Raw genomic sequence first — 18,152 nt, 5'->3', positions numbered from 1 at the left:
TCATGAGGTAGGTCTTTTACGACCCCATTAGGAATTGCTATTACTAACTTGTACATTATAAACTGCGATTTACTAATTGCCATTCGCAAAGTATTGCAATCAGGAACGCACAATTCCGAAATTCTGTACACATTGCCCTAAGTTTCTCTCTCTCTCTCTCTCTCTCTCTCTCTCTCTCTCTCTCTCTCTCATCTTGTCTTTTTTATTAAGCTTTAAAAGCTAGAGAACATAAACATCTGTCTTCCATAGCTACTTAATTTTATCGATTTCCCAAAAACTCCCCACTACCCCAAACCATTATTTTACCCCATTGCTTCATTTGTAAAAAAAAGTGAGTGCCAAGGCACTTCTCGGGAGCCCACTCTAGCTGGCACCTCTTATTGCCCCCGTTAGCTCTGCCAATGACAGTACCAAAACAAGAAGTAACCATTGCACTCCTACAAGTGTGACAATTCAGACTATTCTAGGCCAACCAAAGCTAACATAATGGTGTGAGCGGCAGGTATTTTTCTTTTTTAATATATATTGACTTAATAAACACTTTTGTTTTCTCACCTCAAAATTAGACAGATAGCGTCACTATGTGATGGACTGTCTCTAGAGCCGATGCTGATAATTATGTGCCGGTGCCGAGCACCGGAAACCACCACCTCAAGCACTGCTTTAGCCACAATCTTGCTTCCCACCCAGATTTGTCTCCCGCACAAAGAGGTTCTGCAGGAGGGTAGAGCAAGTGCATCTTTGAAAGGCCACCAGTCCTTAAGTACCTAACTCTATTTTGGAGGCACCAATCCTCCCAGCACATTACATATCATAATAATGCAAATCTTCAAATAATTGCAATGATATTATTTTACTGGGGTAGGCTGCAAATGATCAGTTCGTGGTAAAGTATCGAGTAGTAATGTTCATTTTCTTTCCAATATCTTTCCTTTTTATCTGAGGTTGCATGCTATTTTTTCCATAGCAAAAATATGCCATAATCTCTAGATCCACTGTGAAATATTCGGACGTTCACTCTCTTTTCCAGTACACTGCAATTGAAGCTTTTATGGCCTCAGCATATGTGAATAAATTTTCCTATGTGGCATATGTATATCATCTATGTGGAATATGTACATCATTTCTCGTACTCCCATCAGTACCAGCCCTCTGGAATCTAGTATCCCAATATGTCTTTAATTTTGCCGAGAATTTCTTTCCAGTACAGTATCATTTTATAGCTTTCTCACCACATGTGTAGCATAATGACTGTCCCTGAACCGCATCTCTGACGCACATCTCAAGCAAGTGCAGAAAATGTCTGTGTATATGTGATGGAGTTTTTTGGGAGTCGTACCATTGAAAAAGCATTTTGTAGGCTGTTTCTCTAGGTGGTGTTACTTTAAAGGGTCCTAGTATAGCCCTCTATAATCTCTCTTATTCTTTATGTATAATCTCTCTCTCTGCTTTCCAAACTTGTTAGAGTCACAAACCACTTTCTAGAACGACAAACATTTGCGACCCACCTAACATTAATGGACGTGAGGCGGGCGATTTTTTAATCTAACCAGAGCATAGAGTGGCAAGGCAGTGACATTTACTGTCAGCACATTTTCCATTGAATTGGCCACTAAATTTGCATTGAATAGTTATTATTGCGCAACACCAAGTGAAGTGTCTTTAAAGATTTGTTTTGATCCTGATAGAGATCAGGGTATCAAAAATATGCCCACTACCACAGATAGAGTAATCTCACAGTTACACGCACATACATTCTTCATACGCTAGGGCCCATTTCACTAACATACACTCAAATACTCTACCAGCATAAGACCTGTGGGAAGGAAAACCCTGCATCTATATCTAGGACGATAGGATCTGATTATAGTGGTTATCCTTAATCATACTCTATACAAACTATACAACAACAATAATCAAAATGTACCCAATAATTGACAAGAAAGAATATTCAACACCATGTTTTAAAGTTATATTGCTTTATCTAAAATTAGTCAAAGTAAATCAATCAGAATAAATCATTTCTCATAGTTACCTATTCTAACTAAGTGTCAGAACGGGTCAGGACCAGTCTCTCGGTAAAGTCTCTCAGGACAGTCCTCCGCATCAGGCCTCAGCAACGCAAGTTCACGCGGCAAAGGCGACGAAAGAGTGGGGGGAGCCCTCCCTAAGCTAACAGTTTTTATAATGAAAAATACAATGGAAACTCACATAAAATTGGCAAGTAAAACTGTATCACTGAGCAGAACGAGAAGGAAGAGATGTAACTTTGCAACATCTTGAAATCTCCGCTCAGGAAAAGTCACAATACGTAAACCACGGAACAAGAACCAAGAAACAGAAACTATTAAAGTATCCATCTCGTTCATTTCCCTCGGCAACCCGGCTTCAGCACATTGTTCATTTCAGAAGCTCCTTTGTGCACCAAGGACAAATCATTTCTTTTGGAGATCCTCCAAACTGCTGATGTCCTCATGGAAAGTTTTATAGAAGGACTACGGTCAGTTGTCTTCAACCGATTTCCAGCAGGGGTCTCTCTTGCCACATCACAGAAATATTCACTCGAGGCCAGGCTCTCAAATCAGCCAACAAGAATTAGGCCTCCATAGGCCATAATAGACCATCTTAATTTAAAAGAAATAAAAACAACGTTAATACAACATAATGATTTAACAGTGTTAACCCCACTAATACCCTTATGTGTATGCATTTATCTAGCTTTGCGACATAAAAAGCATTAATTCTGACAGCGTTTTGTGCTCAAAATAAATAGCACACAGCAACGTTTGAACATGAAAACTTGCACGTTATTGTAAATACATGAACAGCACACATAAGCTAACCCTCATGTAACTTTCTCTTATGTTAGAACAAACGAGTTGATTATTGAAACATACCTTCACAAGACAAATAATTAATTGTTAATTATTAATGAAATTAATAAAACGCATAGACATGCCAGAGCTTCAAAAGCCCAGAATTTTCTAAAAGAAAACTCTGCTCCAGCAATCCCCCCTTTGGTGATTTTATCACCAAATAAACCCAAAAAAAAAATTAGTGAAAATTTTAGTCCCATTTTAGGAAATCAGAAATGTCTCTTCCCTTTAGACAACATTTAAACACCAGTCACTCTTTCATCATCTCTCTTTGTCTCTAAATAAACACTCTCCCTCAATTCTTCTAGTTCAATCTCTTCTGGTTCTCTTTTTGAAATTTTCGAATTCTTGTTTTTCTTTTCATTTTTCAATTTCTCTTTCCCTCTCCTGTTTTTACAACACACACACACCAATCTTAGTATCAGTAACGCAACAATTATACAAGACAAAGGAAACAATATTCTACCTATAATAGTACTACCTATTTTTGCAATAAAATCCTTAACAGCTATCATTTTATTAGCTAGTTTAGTCCATAAACTCCCAGTCTCAAGTGGTACTAAATCTTCATGCAAATCAGTAATATTTTTGATATAGACCTTCAGGTCTCTACTTTCATCAGGAATGTAAGTGCAACAATGTTGGACTTTCAAAATTCCACAAACTCCACCCTCCTTAGCCAAAAGAATATCAAGGGCAAGTCGATTTTGCATGGACATGGCACGTACGGCACTTAATTCCGTATTCACCAAAAGAAACCCTCCGGCGGTATTTGTCGATAAGCGATCAACCACTGTGGACAGTTTCCGGATTCCATAAGCATTTAAAGAAATTCCCACTGCTGGAATTAAAACCCCAAAAATGTCACCCACAATTTCAGACCAGGTTTCTCTCTTAAAGCGTGTTAAAAGGTTAATGTCTTCCACATCTTTTACTTTATCCGTATGAAAAATCTTAGGGAAAACCAGGCCCACATAACATGTGCCATACCAATGGTCAGGCAACTTGTAATAAGCCTTGTTCCCACACACATAGTACACTCCTGGAAAAATCGTATCTTCTCCACCTCTGAAACCCCAACCTGTCGCAATGAAGTATGTATCATGGCACTCACTAGTTCCCACAAAATATGTATCATATTGGGATTTCCTTCTGGTAATGCATAGTTTACCCTTCTGCGGTGCATCTAGAGCCAAAGTTGGACTAGCCCCATTCCTCAACTCCTTTCCCATCTCAATGTCCCAAATTGTCTCACTCACTTCATATTTTCCCCCTTTCTCATGCATGTTCATTCTCCTTTCCTCAACCATATCCAGGAAAGCTTTCTCCTCTCCTTTCAAATTGCAAGTTAAATTATTCTTAAAAATGTAATCTAATGTTAGTCCTTTTTCTTCAATAAAAATCTCACCAAAAGTGTTAGCTTCTTTAGCTGGATTCAGCTCTTTGTTCATTGGCAAGTGCCCAAAAATACTATCTCTATTAGACATTTTATAATCTATTTTCCCTAACAAATAAAAAACACTACTCAAAATACTACAAGAAATACCATATGTAGCTGGTAAATGGTGATAAGTAACACCCTCTGAAACGGATGCAGGTAACTGCATGCAGACATAGCAATCCCTCACTTCCATTGTCTTCACATATTCATATAACAGTTTAGAAAAAACATTACTCGAAAAATTATTAATTGACCTATCCTTGTGTATGTAACCACTACTTCTAATTGGAACTACTTTTTGTGAATTCTTCTCTTCATTAGTCACATTTGCTATATCCATTCCAAATTCTACTCCAAAAGTAACTAATAAAATTAAAACACCCCATAGAAGCATTAATAATCCAGTACAACAGCAGCACATTTTGCACCACCTCTTTAAAAAGGCACATCTATTTCTATTCTCCTCTATGTTAGCCATTTTAGTTTAGCTTCTACTACTCCACTACTGTTTGAACTTCTTCAATTCTTCTGCAACTCTTCAGCTTTCAGTTTATCCAAATGACTTCCTTATTCACTTGATCCAAGTGAATCCTTCTTTCACTCAGTTTGGATACTTGTCATTTTTCACTTCAATTTCTTCTACATCAAATTGTATCAGATCTCCAACGTCGGAATCCTCAGTACTCGACTCTTCTCCAATGTCAGTCAAGAGTACTTTCAGAATTTCACCAGTATCTTCCTCAACCACTTTTCTCAAGACCACTTCCGGATTATCTCGAGTCACTGTCTCTTCTTTTCCTTCTTCAGACAGTGTCACATAAGACCATTCCGGTGATCTGTACTTTTGGTTGGGTCTTTTAACTCTTCTTATTTCTACTGGTTCTTTTGATTTCTTTGATTCTTTTTCCTCAGCTCTTGAGGTTTGACTTGATACTTCATTCACTTGTTCAGCTTCTGATGAATTTGCTCTTATTATTCTGTATCTCACCCTCTTTACTCGGTTGTTAGGCCAACGATCTCCTTTCACAACCTTTATCGGCCTCAATTGTTTAACACTCTTTCCTCCAATCGAAGTTCTCTTTCTCAGAACTCGACCTTCTGTTTGTTCATCTTCATCATCTGTTTCAAGTGCCTCTTGTTTCCGTTTCCCAGTAGCTTTTCTTTTCTCCACAGATTTTTCCACCACTGTTTGAGACTTCCCTACTTCTGTCCCTCCTCGGGTCTCCGACACGCAATCTTCTTGCTGTCTACTTGTCCCTTCACCTAGCTCCTCATCAATGTTCCCTACACCTCCTCGGGGGTCTTCCGCAATCTGTCCCTCTCTATCTTCTTCTGACCCTGTTTCTTCAAGGATAATCTCAAGTGGTTCTTCAATCTCCTCCTCTTCTGATTCAGGAGTGGGCTCAATGTGTTTCCTCTTTTCTTTTCTTTTACTCCCACTGCTACTTGAAACTTCAGGCTCTATAACAGAATTAGATTCTCCCTCTGATACTCGCAGTGAATCTCTTGAAGCTCTCTCCGCTTCTTTTCTCACTGATTCTGTATCTTCAGGATCTTCACCATCACTGGAATCTGACTCTTCATAATACTCTTCACCAGTTCCCTCTCTCGGGCTTGGAACTCTCAGAGTATGACTTGCATGTACCCAGTGCTTCACTCCAGCACACTTTACTGCAGTCGTTGTAGTCAGAATGACTTGTCTCGGCCTTCCCCACCTTGGAATCAAGCAATTTCTTCTTCTGTGCACCTTAATCCTTACCCAGTCACCTGGACTCAGATCATGGGCTTGCTTCTTCTCAAGTGTGGTAGCTTCTTCTCCAATCTGGTGAAACACAGAATGAACTGCGTCAGCCAGGCCTTTACAGTAATCCAAAATCATGTCATCAGTTATTGACACCAATTTATTCACAGGCACGAATGCATGGCGCATAGCACGTCCCATGATTATTTCATGCGGGCTCAAACCAGTAGTTCTATCTGGAGTTGATCTCATTGTCATCAGGACAAGAGGTAACACATCCGGCCATTTCATACCAGTGGCTAGACACATTTTTCCAATCCTATTCTTGATTGTGCCATTGATCTGCTCAACCACACCAGAAGCCTCTGGTCGGTATGCACAATGTAACTTCTGCTGTATTTTCAATGCTTCACAAATCAAACCAATGAGTTCATTTTGAAAGTGTCTACCTCTGTCAGACTCAACTGTAACTGGAAACCCGTACCTAGGAATCAACTCCCTTAACAGTAACTTTGCCACTGTTAATCCATCATTTCTTCTAGTCGGGTAAGCTTCCACCCACCTTGAAAATAAACAGACTACCACTAGGACATACCTCAGTCTGTTCACTTGGGGCATCTCAATGAAATCAATCTGCATTCTTGTAAAAGGACCTCCTTCTCTGCCTATTGTCCCCAAACTCACCACTGTCTTTTTCCCAGTGTTAAATTGCTGACAAATCAAACATCTTTGACAAATGCTCTCCGCAATTGTTCTAAACTTTGCATTGTACCAGGTCTGCTTAAAGGACCTTACCATTGCGTCCCTCCCCAGATGTCCCTGACCATGATACATCCTTGCCATTGACGACAAAATTGAGTTTGGCATTACTGGTCTGCCATCTCTGTAGACCCAAACATGGTCTGTTTCTCTTGGAGCACATCCCGCTTTAACCCAATCTTGTTTCTCTTCCTCTCCTGCCTCATCTTGTAACTGCTTTACTTCATCCCACGTTTCTAGGACATTAGTAAACATCACAGAAAGGAGAGACATTTCCTCCATCCTACTCCGGTTAATAGATTGGTTGGTCTTAGCGCAATACTGCGCCACATCGTTGGCAAACCTGTTACCAACAGTGATAAAATCATCCCCTGTAACATGTGCGGCACATTTTACAACCGCTAACTCCTTAGGCAGCTGTATTGCCTCAAGCAATTTTCCAATCGACTCAGCATTCTTTATCGGGGTTCCACCCGATGTCAAGAAACCTCTTTGTAGCCACAGTTGGCCAAAGTCATGCACCACTCCAAATCCATACTGACTATCAGTCAACACGGTTGTTCTCATATCTTTCCCAATCTCACAAGCTCTTGTCAATGCCACTAATTCAGCAACTTGCGCAGATTTCACTCCTTTCAATGGTGATGCTTCCATGATCTCTGAAACTTTGCACACTGCATATGCTGCACATAGCACACCATTATCATTTCTCAGGCATGATCCATCCACAAACAACACATGGTCATTCTCAGATAAGGGAATATCCCTTATGTCTGGTCTCGGTTTTGTACAGTACTCAAGCACATCCAAACAATCATGATCATCTTCCAACTTTATACCCACATTTTCAATATCCGGCAAGAGTGTCGCTGGATTCACATTCACACATCTTTCCAGAGTCACATTTGATGCTCCCAGAATCACTTTTTCATATTTAGTCAGCCGACTATGTGACATATGCTGAGTTCTGCTTCTTGTCAAAAGAATTGCCACATTGTGAGGTACGAATACCCTTACAGGATACCCCATTATGATTCCCTCACTCTGTTCCAGGCTTCTGCATGTCGCAGCTACAGCCTTCAGACAACCTGGTAACCCCACGGCTACAGTGTCAAGTGTCGATGAAAAGTATGCAATAGGCCTTCTCAATTGCCCATGTTTCTGGATTAACACTGAAAGTGCACATCCATTCCTCTCACTGCAGTACAGTTCGAATTCTTTTTCATAGTCTGGCATACCCAAAGCTGGAGCCTCACACATTTTAGTTTTGAGCTCTTCAAATGCTGCCAGTTGTTCTGCATCCAGATCTAACGGATCTGTCATTTCACTTTTTGTCAATTTAATCAATGGCTTTGCTATCAGGGAAAAATTAATTATCCACTGACGACAATATCCCACCATACCCAGGAACATCCTCACTTCTCTCTGGGTTTTCGGAGCTTTCATTTCTTTGATTATTCTGATCCTGTCAGTAGTCACTTTTCTCAGACCTTTTTCAATATTATGTCCAAGATAATGCACCTCTTTCTTGCAAAATTGTAATTTGGCTGGAGATACTTTTAACCCTCCATCTGCCAGATGATTCAGTAAAGCTATGGTATCCACCTCACAAGCTTCACGTGTCTTTGATGCCACAAGTAGGTCATCAATATATTGTACTAGCACTGAGCTCTCAGGCATGATCAAACTTTCCAACGATTTCTTCAATAACTGATTAAATATCGAAGGACTCTCCGTATACCCCTGTGGGATACGACACCATGCTAAAATACGCTGGCCAAATCTAAATGCAAAAATCGGCTGGCTGTCATGATGCAATGGAATTGAAAAGAACGCATGACACAAATCAATCACTGTATACCACTCAGCATCATGTGGAATTTGATACAGAATCACTGATGGATTTGGCACAATGGGACAACATGCCACCACAATTTGATTAACTTTTCTCAGATCTTGCACGATCCTAAACTTGCCATTGGGCTTTTTCAGTCCCATTATCGGTGAATTACACGGACTACTCAGTAGTTCTCTCAGAACTCCCTGCTGAATCATTTTCTCAATTATAGGAGTTATCCCTTCAATTATTTCTGGTGTCATTTTGTACTGAGGAATGTTAGGATATGTAATTCCCTCTTTCACTGCAATTTTCACTGGATCTACATTATTCATCAATCCCACATCCTCTCCTGTAAAATCCCAAACTGCTCTTTTCACTGTGTCTCTCAGCACTTGAGGCAAATCCTCCGGATTGAACAATGGAAATGCACCAATTAACTCATTTTCTCTATTCTCTAGAGTCATTCGGTAGAAAACATCATCAGCCGGTGTCTCAAAAGCTATTCCATCTGGTGTACAAAAAATTGTACAATTCATTTTACACAATAGGTCCCTACCTAACAGGTTCACTGGACTCGTGTCACAGACAATAAATCTGTGCATGTCTGAAAATTTCCCTATCTGTACTCTTACTGGCTCAGTAAGACGTGTTCTGATCTGTGTATTGGCTACACCAACTACTTGGATTGCTTCATCCGAGAGAGGAAGATTTCTAACATCTGTTGACCTGACAGTTGATCTTGTCGCACCTGTGTCTACCAAAAAAGTAACACTCTTCTCATTTATTTTCCCATCCACAAATGGTCCTGCCTGGTCTATTTCTAGAGTTGCACCAAGTATGCACTCTTCTTCCTCTCCTCGGCACCGTCAATAATCACCCTCAGACTCACTCCCTTCACTTTTTAACAAGTACTGCTGTACTTTGTTAGTACGTCTTGGTTTGTTTACCTGCTCATCATTGAAGAATCCTGAGTCCTGATTGTACTTTTGTACCCCTCTATTCTGCGGTAAGGGCGGTTTTGGCTCTTGACTCTGCTGCTGTCTCACCACTTTCTGCTGTTGTTGCTGCTGGTTATTCCCATCATTCTGCACCTGTTGATTTAAGGATTTACCCTCATTATTCACTAATGGTGGATTAGGACATTCAGATCTCCAATGTCCCAGTTGGCCACAGTTGTGACAAGGGAACTTCTTTTTTGCCTCTTCAAGACTTCCCCTTCCTTTTCCTGCAAATCTCGGTCTATTTCCTCCATTATTTCCTGGATTATTTGCCTGTTCCACTAACTGTGCTTCCTGTCTTTCTGCAACTTTCACTTGTGCCCACATTGCTTTTTCTTTCAGCTTTCTCTGTTTTGCTTCAATTTCATCACTGAAATATTTTGCATGTCTCAAAATCTCATCTACTTTTTTACTCTGCCAATCCACTGTGTGTTCACGAATTCTCTCACCAATTTCAGGTCTAAGACCATATACAAACCTGTATACAAAATGACTCAAATCCTTGTCACCCAGATGTTCATCTCCACTGAATTGTTTAAATGCCAGTATCAGCCTTTCGTAAAAAGCATGAACTGATTCTTTTGCTTCCTGTTGTGTTCGATCTATCTTAACCCAGTCTGTCTCTTTTGGAGGAACTTTACTCTTCAGGTATACCATCACCTGATCATACTTCCTCATCACTTCTGGATCTGGTGCCCCTGTTCTTGAATCTCTTGGATATTCCTCAGTAGGCCAACTCACAACTATTTTACACTCAGTCCACAAGTCTGCTGGAACAATTATATCAAACAGACTATTCAGGTCAACCCACAGCACTTTTGACAATTTCACAAACCTATCTACCTGCCTATACCACTCGACGGGCTTTTCTCTCAATCGAGGGAAATCATTCGTAAATGATAAAATATCCTGTCTGGTCCATGGAACATGTACATATCCTCCTCCAGGTATTTCTCTCATGGGATAATTCTCCACTGGTTTCTCTTTTTCTCTTACCGGAAATGCTGAATAAGTTGTTCTATCTTCAGATTCCTCTCTTTTCTTATACCACCTATCCTTCCACTTTTCTACATCACCCCATCTTCGCAATAATGCCACCATTTCTTTAATCTGTCCTGTTCTACCAGAAGTATTCAAATTTTCAATGTCTTTCTCAGTGAAATCCATCCTGTACGTTTTCTGCAAAGCCTTTACTCTATCAATGTCAACTCCTTGCTCATTTGCTATCGCTCTTAGTCTATCATGAGTATTTCTTGCTCTCCATGTTATGCTCTTGCACATAAACATTAATTCCCCATCATGATGACTCTTCAGGATTTCTGTTGGAACTGTTCCTGTCACAAGCTCTTCTAATTCTATTCTTAACTTAACCACATCAATAACTTGTGAATCTTTATCCTTTTTCTGAAGAACTTTCATCCAATCATTTAAATCGTCCACTGTTATTTCTGCAGTTTTTCTTACTGGAACCACTTTTTTCTGCGGTTCCAAAATCGGCATCCCTGAACAACTAGGTTCACTGACATCCAATAGTTCACTACATGTTTCATGTCTGGTTTGTCTCAGGTCACTTCTCCCTGTCCTTTTCTCTGAATCTCCTGAAGGACCAACTGAATTTGTCGATTCATTTGCAATATATGGAATTACCAGTCCATTCTCACCTGCTCTCTGTTTGTCAAATAGAGGCATAACTGGACCTATAGTTACAGGTACCGTAACAGCTTCCAGATTCTTCGTTAACTCTCTAATCTTCTCAGCTAGTTCTGTTGTCGTTTTTGCTAATTTTCTAGCATTTTCCTCACTACCTCGACTCTCTCTCTCCCTGAAAGAACTACTACCTCTTGATTCAGGTGTAATTTTTTCTTTCTCAACTGTATCTCTTATCGGAGAAACAACTGGTGTACTCTCATCTGGTTCTGTTCTATATGGAGGTGGTCTCTTGTAAATCATGTCATTTAAGACCTCATCCTCATATTCTCCATACCTTCTCATGTCTGACTCAGAAGCTCTTTCTGTCGAAGGAGCAGAAGCTTCAACTGTTCTCATTGGATATAATCCCTCTGACATACAAGCATCTCGCCATCTTTTCATTCGATCTTGATGTGTTTCCCGATCATGTCTCCTCCCAAACATGTACCTATAATACCCTCCAGACCTTTGCTTTTCTCGGTCATGAACTTCTTCTTCCCATTCCACTAAAGCCTCGAACTGTGTAGGTCTCGGCTTCGGGTCAAGACATAACATCTTTTCCCGTAAGTTTCTCAACACGGCCAAATTAAATGAACCATGTTCTGGAAATGCTAGAACACCATCTTCTTTAGTATACTTAACCCAATTCTGCAACCATATACAGGTATGCAATCCATATTTCACAGCCATGAAGGATGCAGGCGTTTTCGCTGGAGGTAACAACTCACCCTCTCTTGTTTTAACCTCTTTATCCTTGCTAAACCACTTTTTAACTTTTCCAAAGAACGTCTTTTTCTTTTTCTCTTCTTGGTAATACATTTTTGCAAGCGCTTATCAAACTCTCTACTCTCTCCGTATTATAAATATACAATACGAGTTTCTCAACCAATAGCAGCGCGACTCACACTAACGCACCAATCCTGGAGCGTCTACGTCACTAAACAGCTTTTCCAATCCCTGCGCGACTCACACTAACGCACCAATCTCAGCGCGAACCCTATTCTGATTCACTATCCAATCAGTGCGCGGACCTTCTGACGTCAACAGTCGCTGCAGTCTCTGTCTCCTGTCTCTGTCACTCGTCTACCCCTCCTTTACAAAACTCTCAGTAGACTTCGTGTGTCCAAATTTCTACAAAATCTATTAGTTACAACATAGAAACATCTCCATTGTCTGCTTCGCTAACCACAGAATAGTAAAAGAAAGTCTATTTTTCAAGAATGAACAACTTTCATACATCGCATAACCGTTTTCTCTAGGACTTATCCAAAGAGTCTTACAGTCAATAAATGTATATGCATTCACGCACATTCATACGAGAAAAATATAGTACATGCACACAGAATCCTGCTTCTCGAGAACAACACAACCTGTCTCTATACAGAATTATAACTCTACAACTAAGCAGCTTACCTCTGCCCAGTTCCTCAAACAAGCTCAGAGAATACCTATTACTCCTCCCGCGATAAGCTTTAACGGCAATCCTTACGGATCCCTGGGACTTAAGACCAGAGTTTCACAGATAACCTTCACTACGATACACACTCCTTATATACCAGAAATATCTAATAGTAACATACGACGATGTCACTGATTCCGAACCCAGACAATGTGAACGCGCAACTTCAATTGTCACACGTAATTCCTTACAATCCCGTCTTTCCCGAGAGCAGCATATACACCTTCCTCTGCCCTACTACGGAACTGCTTCCAGCTTCCAAATTCCAGAAGCACTACATATAACTCAACATGACGACTCCAACATATAGTATTAGTACATATACCAACAACATCAAAATAGATCAATAATCAATAAGCTAATTTACAAGCAATCTTATCTTATCTTATCAGATCAAGACAACCATCTACAACCATCCTCTGCTACCAGAGAAATTGATAGAGATCAGGGTATCAAAAATATGCCCACTACCACAGATAGAGTAATCTCACAGTTACACGCACATACATTCTTCATACGCTAGGGCCCATTTCACTAACATACACTCAAATACTCTACCAGCATAAGACCTGTGGGAAGGAAAACCCTGCATCTATATCTAGGACGATAGGATCTGATTATAGTGGTTATCCTTAATCATACTCTATACAAACTATACAACAACAATAATCAAAATGTACCCAATAATTGACAAGAAAGAATATTCAACACCATGTTTTAAAGTTATATTGCTTTATCTAAAATTAGTCAAAGTAAATCAATCAGAATAAATCATTTCTCATTGTTACCTATTCTAACTAAGTGTCAGAACGGGTCAGGACCAGTCTCTCGGTAAAGTCTCTCAGGACAGTCCTCCGCATCAGGCCTCAGCAACGCAAGTTCACGCGGCAAAGGCGACGAAAGAGTGGGGGGAGCCCTCCCTAAGCTAACAGTTTTTATAATGAAAAATACAATGGAAACTCACATAAAATTGGCAAGTAAAACTGTATCACTGAGCAGAACGAGAAGGAAGAGATGTAACTTTGCAACATCTTGAAATCTCCGCTCAGGAAAAGTCACAATACGTAAACCACGGAACAAGAACCAAGAAACAGAAACTATTAAAGTATCCATCTCGTTCACTTCCCTCGGCAACCCGGCTTCAGCACATTGTTCATTTCAGAAGCTCCTTTGTGCACCAAGGACAAATCATTTCTTTTGGAGATCCTCCAAACTGCTGATGTCCTCATGGAAAGTTTTATAGAAGGACTACGGTCAGTTGTCTTCAACCGATTTCCAGCAGGGGTCTCTCTTGCCACATCACAGAAATATTCACTCGAGGCCAGGCTCTCAAATCAGCCAACAAGAATTAGGCCTCCATAGGCCATAATAGACCATCTTAATTTAAAAGAAATAAAAACAACGTTAATACAACATAATGATTTAACAGTGTTAACCCCACTAATACCCTTATGTGTATGCATTTATCTAGCTTTGCGACATAAAAAGCATTAATTCTGACAGCGTTTTGTGCTCAAAATAAATAGCACACAGCAACGTTTGAACATGAAAACTTGCACGTTATTGTAAATACATGAACAGCACACATAAGCTAACCCTCATGTAACTTTCTCTTATGTTAGAACAAACGAGTTGATTATTGAAACATACCTTCACAAGACAAATAATTAATTGTTAATTATTAATGAAATTAATAAAACGCATAGACATGCCAGAGCTTCAAAAGCCCAGAATTTTCTAAAAGAAAACTCTGCTCCAGCAATCCTATTAAAATATTTGCTTCCATCCCACTTCAGAATTACTATAAAATGTGCTTCAATTTAGCTTTCATAACTGCTGAATGTGAACAGTTCATTTATAGATTTCACAGGTTTCCTTTCACACTCTGTGCCCCAGTAAGATTGTCACATGTCACTTTTCTCTCTCTAACTAAAAAGTGATACGAGTTTTAAACACCAATCAAGAACATAAGCAGCTATTTGTCAGAAGACATAACCTGACATTTGACCTCTGTCTTCAAAGTGCAGAAAATGTGACCAGATAAATACATAATTTACAAGCATCTTCATTTATTGCTTGGGCTTTTATGTCCCACCAAAATCTCTGTCAGAATAAGAGGGAGAAGGAGGTTCAGGCTAGGTTCGTCCTCCTATATCATTAAAGTACACTCAATTGATCCATAGATAATGGATCATGAGAAACTAGCCTAAGTCAACAGACAGTGGGTTCACCAAATTGGTGAGCCTCAACAATTCATTATTGGGGCCATCCCAAGCATCGTTAAAAATACCTAACTAGTGAGTTAACAATTTATTCCTACTCCTAGCTGGTAAGATAAAAAGGGGTTAATAACAGGAAAATATAACTCTTATGTGGTTATATTGCCTATTATTTTGTCAACATGTTTCGAGGTATCCCCTAACCTCTTCTTCAGGACAGCATGGGATCCAGCCCCACGTGTACCAAGTGCAGAAACCTCAATTACGGTAAAAAATTAGACTAATAACGTGCGCCTATTGAGTGCAATTGGTTATATACATACGGTTATTGATGAACACGTAGTATCTGTATTAGAGAAAAAGAAATGCAGGTTAGAAAAATACATCCTGCCTCAATGGGCAGGTGCTGGTATTCGCGTTTTGGCACACTCATCTTGTCAGTGCCTTTTAAAATAAAATAAGAAAGTGATCTAATGTTATTAAAAAGGAACAGTTAGTAGTGCTTGTTTTCATGTTGTTATCACACAAATCTCCAGTCTAGAGAAAAGGGAACTGGTTACAAAACACCACCTTTAAAAAAAAAAAACACCACCTTTTAAAAACACTCATCTTCCTGGACACGCTTCGTGACAGTAAACACACACTAAACATGTAACGTTGTACAAACATATAGACATATCAACATACTTATATGGTAGCACTAATATGCCCCATGGTCTGTCTGGGTGGAAGGGCTTGTAGGACCCTAAAAATGAGGAGAGAAAAGTGGAAGAAACACCAATCACATTAGGATTAGAGTATTTTCTCTCTGCTGGATTTGTTTTAAATAACCACCAAATTGGGTTCCTGTTAGGAGAGAAAACAAGGTAAATCTTACTGTTCTCGGCATCCCTCCGTCAGTGGGACCTGTAAGTCCCAGGCATATTAGCGTGGCTCTGCCTCGGTGCTGTTTTTATATTCTGTAAATCGCCAAGTCATGTTGGCATTGTTGTTAAAAGACTAGTGCGTGTATGGTTTGAAAACATGATTTTGGCACAATGCGCGCGCCATTTTGTTGGGATTTGTAATTCCCAAATTGTAACTATTTGGTTATGAGGCTCACTATAGGTGTGAAAAATATTTCTTAATAATCAAAATACTACTCCTAACATTTACCTCATATTTTTGTAAAAACCAGAAACCCCTTGATTAATCAGCAATCGAACCTTTCATGGAGGGAGTTAACGGCGGCCATCTTGGATTGGGCATGTTTTTGGTAGCCCGTGTCTGGCAAATAAAGGTTGATAATTCATAATTAAGGGTTGTTAATTAGAAAAACAAGTATTCTGATCATATTTTTACTGTAGTCAGTGTTTTTCTTGGGGAAAATACATGACAAATACATTTAACATGATGTATAACATTTGCACATACATTTAGGAGTGACACATATAAGAATCTCTAGTAGTTTTGCACTTCTTTTAGTAAATTCTTAACTCTCTTAGTTATAGTGTCCTCTTTTTTATGTTTTCTAACGGATTGGGCGTGATTCCTACGCTTTTATACCCGGTGTAGCTGGTTTATTACACCACAGTGGATCATATCAGGATTGTGTATACTTGGGTCATCTGAGGAAATGTCCCCAAGGTATACTTTTGTTCAGCCCTCTGTCTGTGCGTAGTTTAAAAACCCATCTTTGTTCCTTTTCTAGTAGGACCTGTGTCAGGTTATCGCATGGTTTTACATGCTCAAGGACTACCCATTGCATGTCATTAGGGGTATGTTGTGTGTCATTGAAATGCGCCGTCATCCTGGTGCTTGCTCTGTGGCACCGGATGTTACTTCGGTGTTCACAGATTCTTGTGCTTATTTTTCTTGTGGTCATCCCTACATAGTGTAGGTCGCACACGCAAGTGATGAGGTATACCACTCCCATAGTGTTACAGGTAGTGAATTTCCGCAAGTCCCATGTTTTGCCTGTGTTGAAGGACACTCTTTTGGTGGTGGTAGTGAGGTGACAGACACTACAATTGCCACACGGATGGTGGGCGGTTGGTAATGTACTTAATACCTGTTGGTTGGTTTTGGTTTGTGGTTTTGGACGAGTGTGTACTAATAGGTCTTTCAGATTTTTAGCCCTTTTATGTGAGAATATTGGTGTCGGTATGTTTAGAGTTCCACTGTTTAGGATCCGCCAATGTTTTTTCACTAGTTTTGAGACGTTGTCTGAAGCTATGTTGAAAGTTGTTATGCATATTGGTCTTTTATCTTTCTCGTTCTCATTCCTTTCATAGGTTTCAAGCAGGGCATCTCTATGATTGTTTCTTGCTCTTTTCTTTGCCTTTGCAATGGTCTTGGGACTCTTAATTTTTCAGTTAGCTTCTTTGCTTGTTTGTCATAATCAGATGTTTCTGTACAATTTTTCCTCAATCTGAGAAACTGTCCAAAGGGAAGGTTTTCCTTGAGATGGCGTGGTTGGAAGCTCTCATATAGTAGGAGGCAATTCTTAGCGGTAGGTTTAAAATGTGTTGTTGTTTTTAACTTCCCACCTGATGCAAAGATGTTGAGGTCTAAAAATACTAACTCCTCACCTACTTTTAGTGTGGGTGAACTTCAGGAAGGGATCCTGTAGGTTTAGCCCTTCGATGAAAGTGTTGGCTTCTGTTTCATCGCCATTCCATATTACCAGAATGTCATCAATGTATCTCTTCCATTCTGAAATTTTTCCTCGAAATGGGTTAAGGTCTGAAAGAATCTTTTGTGCTTTGAGGTGATAGACAAACAGACCCGCCACACTCGGCGCAAAGGTGCGCCCCATGCTAGTACCGTGTTGTTGTTGGAAGAGTAGTTCCTCAAACCGGAAGTAGTTTTCTATCAGTGCCCATTTGCAGCATTCAAGAACCACATGTTGGGGTGTGTGATAGTGCCATGTTGATCCGTACACGGTTTCTTCTAGGATATCCAATGTTTCTTTATGGGGTAAGCTTGTGTACAAACTTTCCACATCCAGGCTTATCAGGATCTGGCTTGTTTGGTCGAAATGAAGGTCTTTTAGTAAGCAAAGAACTGCTTTTGTGTCCTTTAGATAGGTGTTGGTTGCTTGTATTAATGGACGTAAAAAAGCATCTGCAAATTTGGACAGAGGCTCTAA

General features: G+C 39.8%; 1 protein-coding gene across 4 annotated transcripts in view; it reads right to left on the bottom strand.

Moving 5' to 3' along the window:
* The window catches only part of LOC146865554 (baculoviral IAP repeat-containing protein 1-like), a 1,189,967-nt gene that overhangs the window by 169,813 nt on the left and 1,002,002 nt on the right, over positions 1–18,152 (bottom strand). The window contains exon 14 of one of the 4 annotated variants that reach the window (XM_085632374.1): positions 524–2,624. The exons of the other annotated variants lie outside the window; for them this stretch is intronic. Coding sequence (XP_085488500.1) covers positions 2,596–2,624 — 29 coding nt within the window. The 3' untranslated portion in view covers positions 524–2,595. Of the gene's footprint in view, positions 1–523; positions 2,625–18,152 lie in introns of those variants that run through there. 4 annotated transcript variants of the gene reach the window in all.

The sequence above is a fragment of the Triturus cristatus genome, chromosome 2_1 (assembly GCF_964204655.1).
Source record: "Triturus cristatus chromosome 2_1, aTriCri1.1, whole genome shotgun sequence".
In the NCBI taxonomy this organism is placed as follows: Eukaryota; Metazoa; Chordata; class Amphibia; order Caudata; family Salamandridae; genus Triturus; species Triturus cristatus.
Note: the sequence above shows the minus strand (reverse complement) of the source record. Positions and strands in the feature narration are given on the sequence as shown.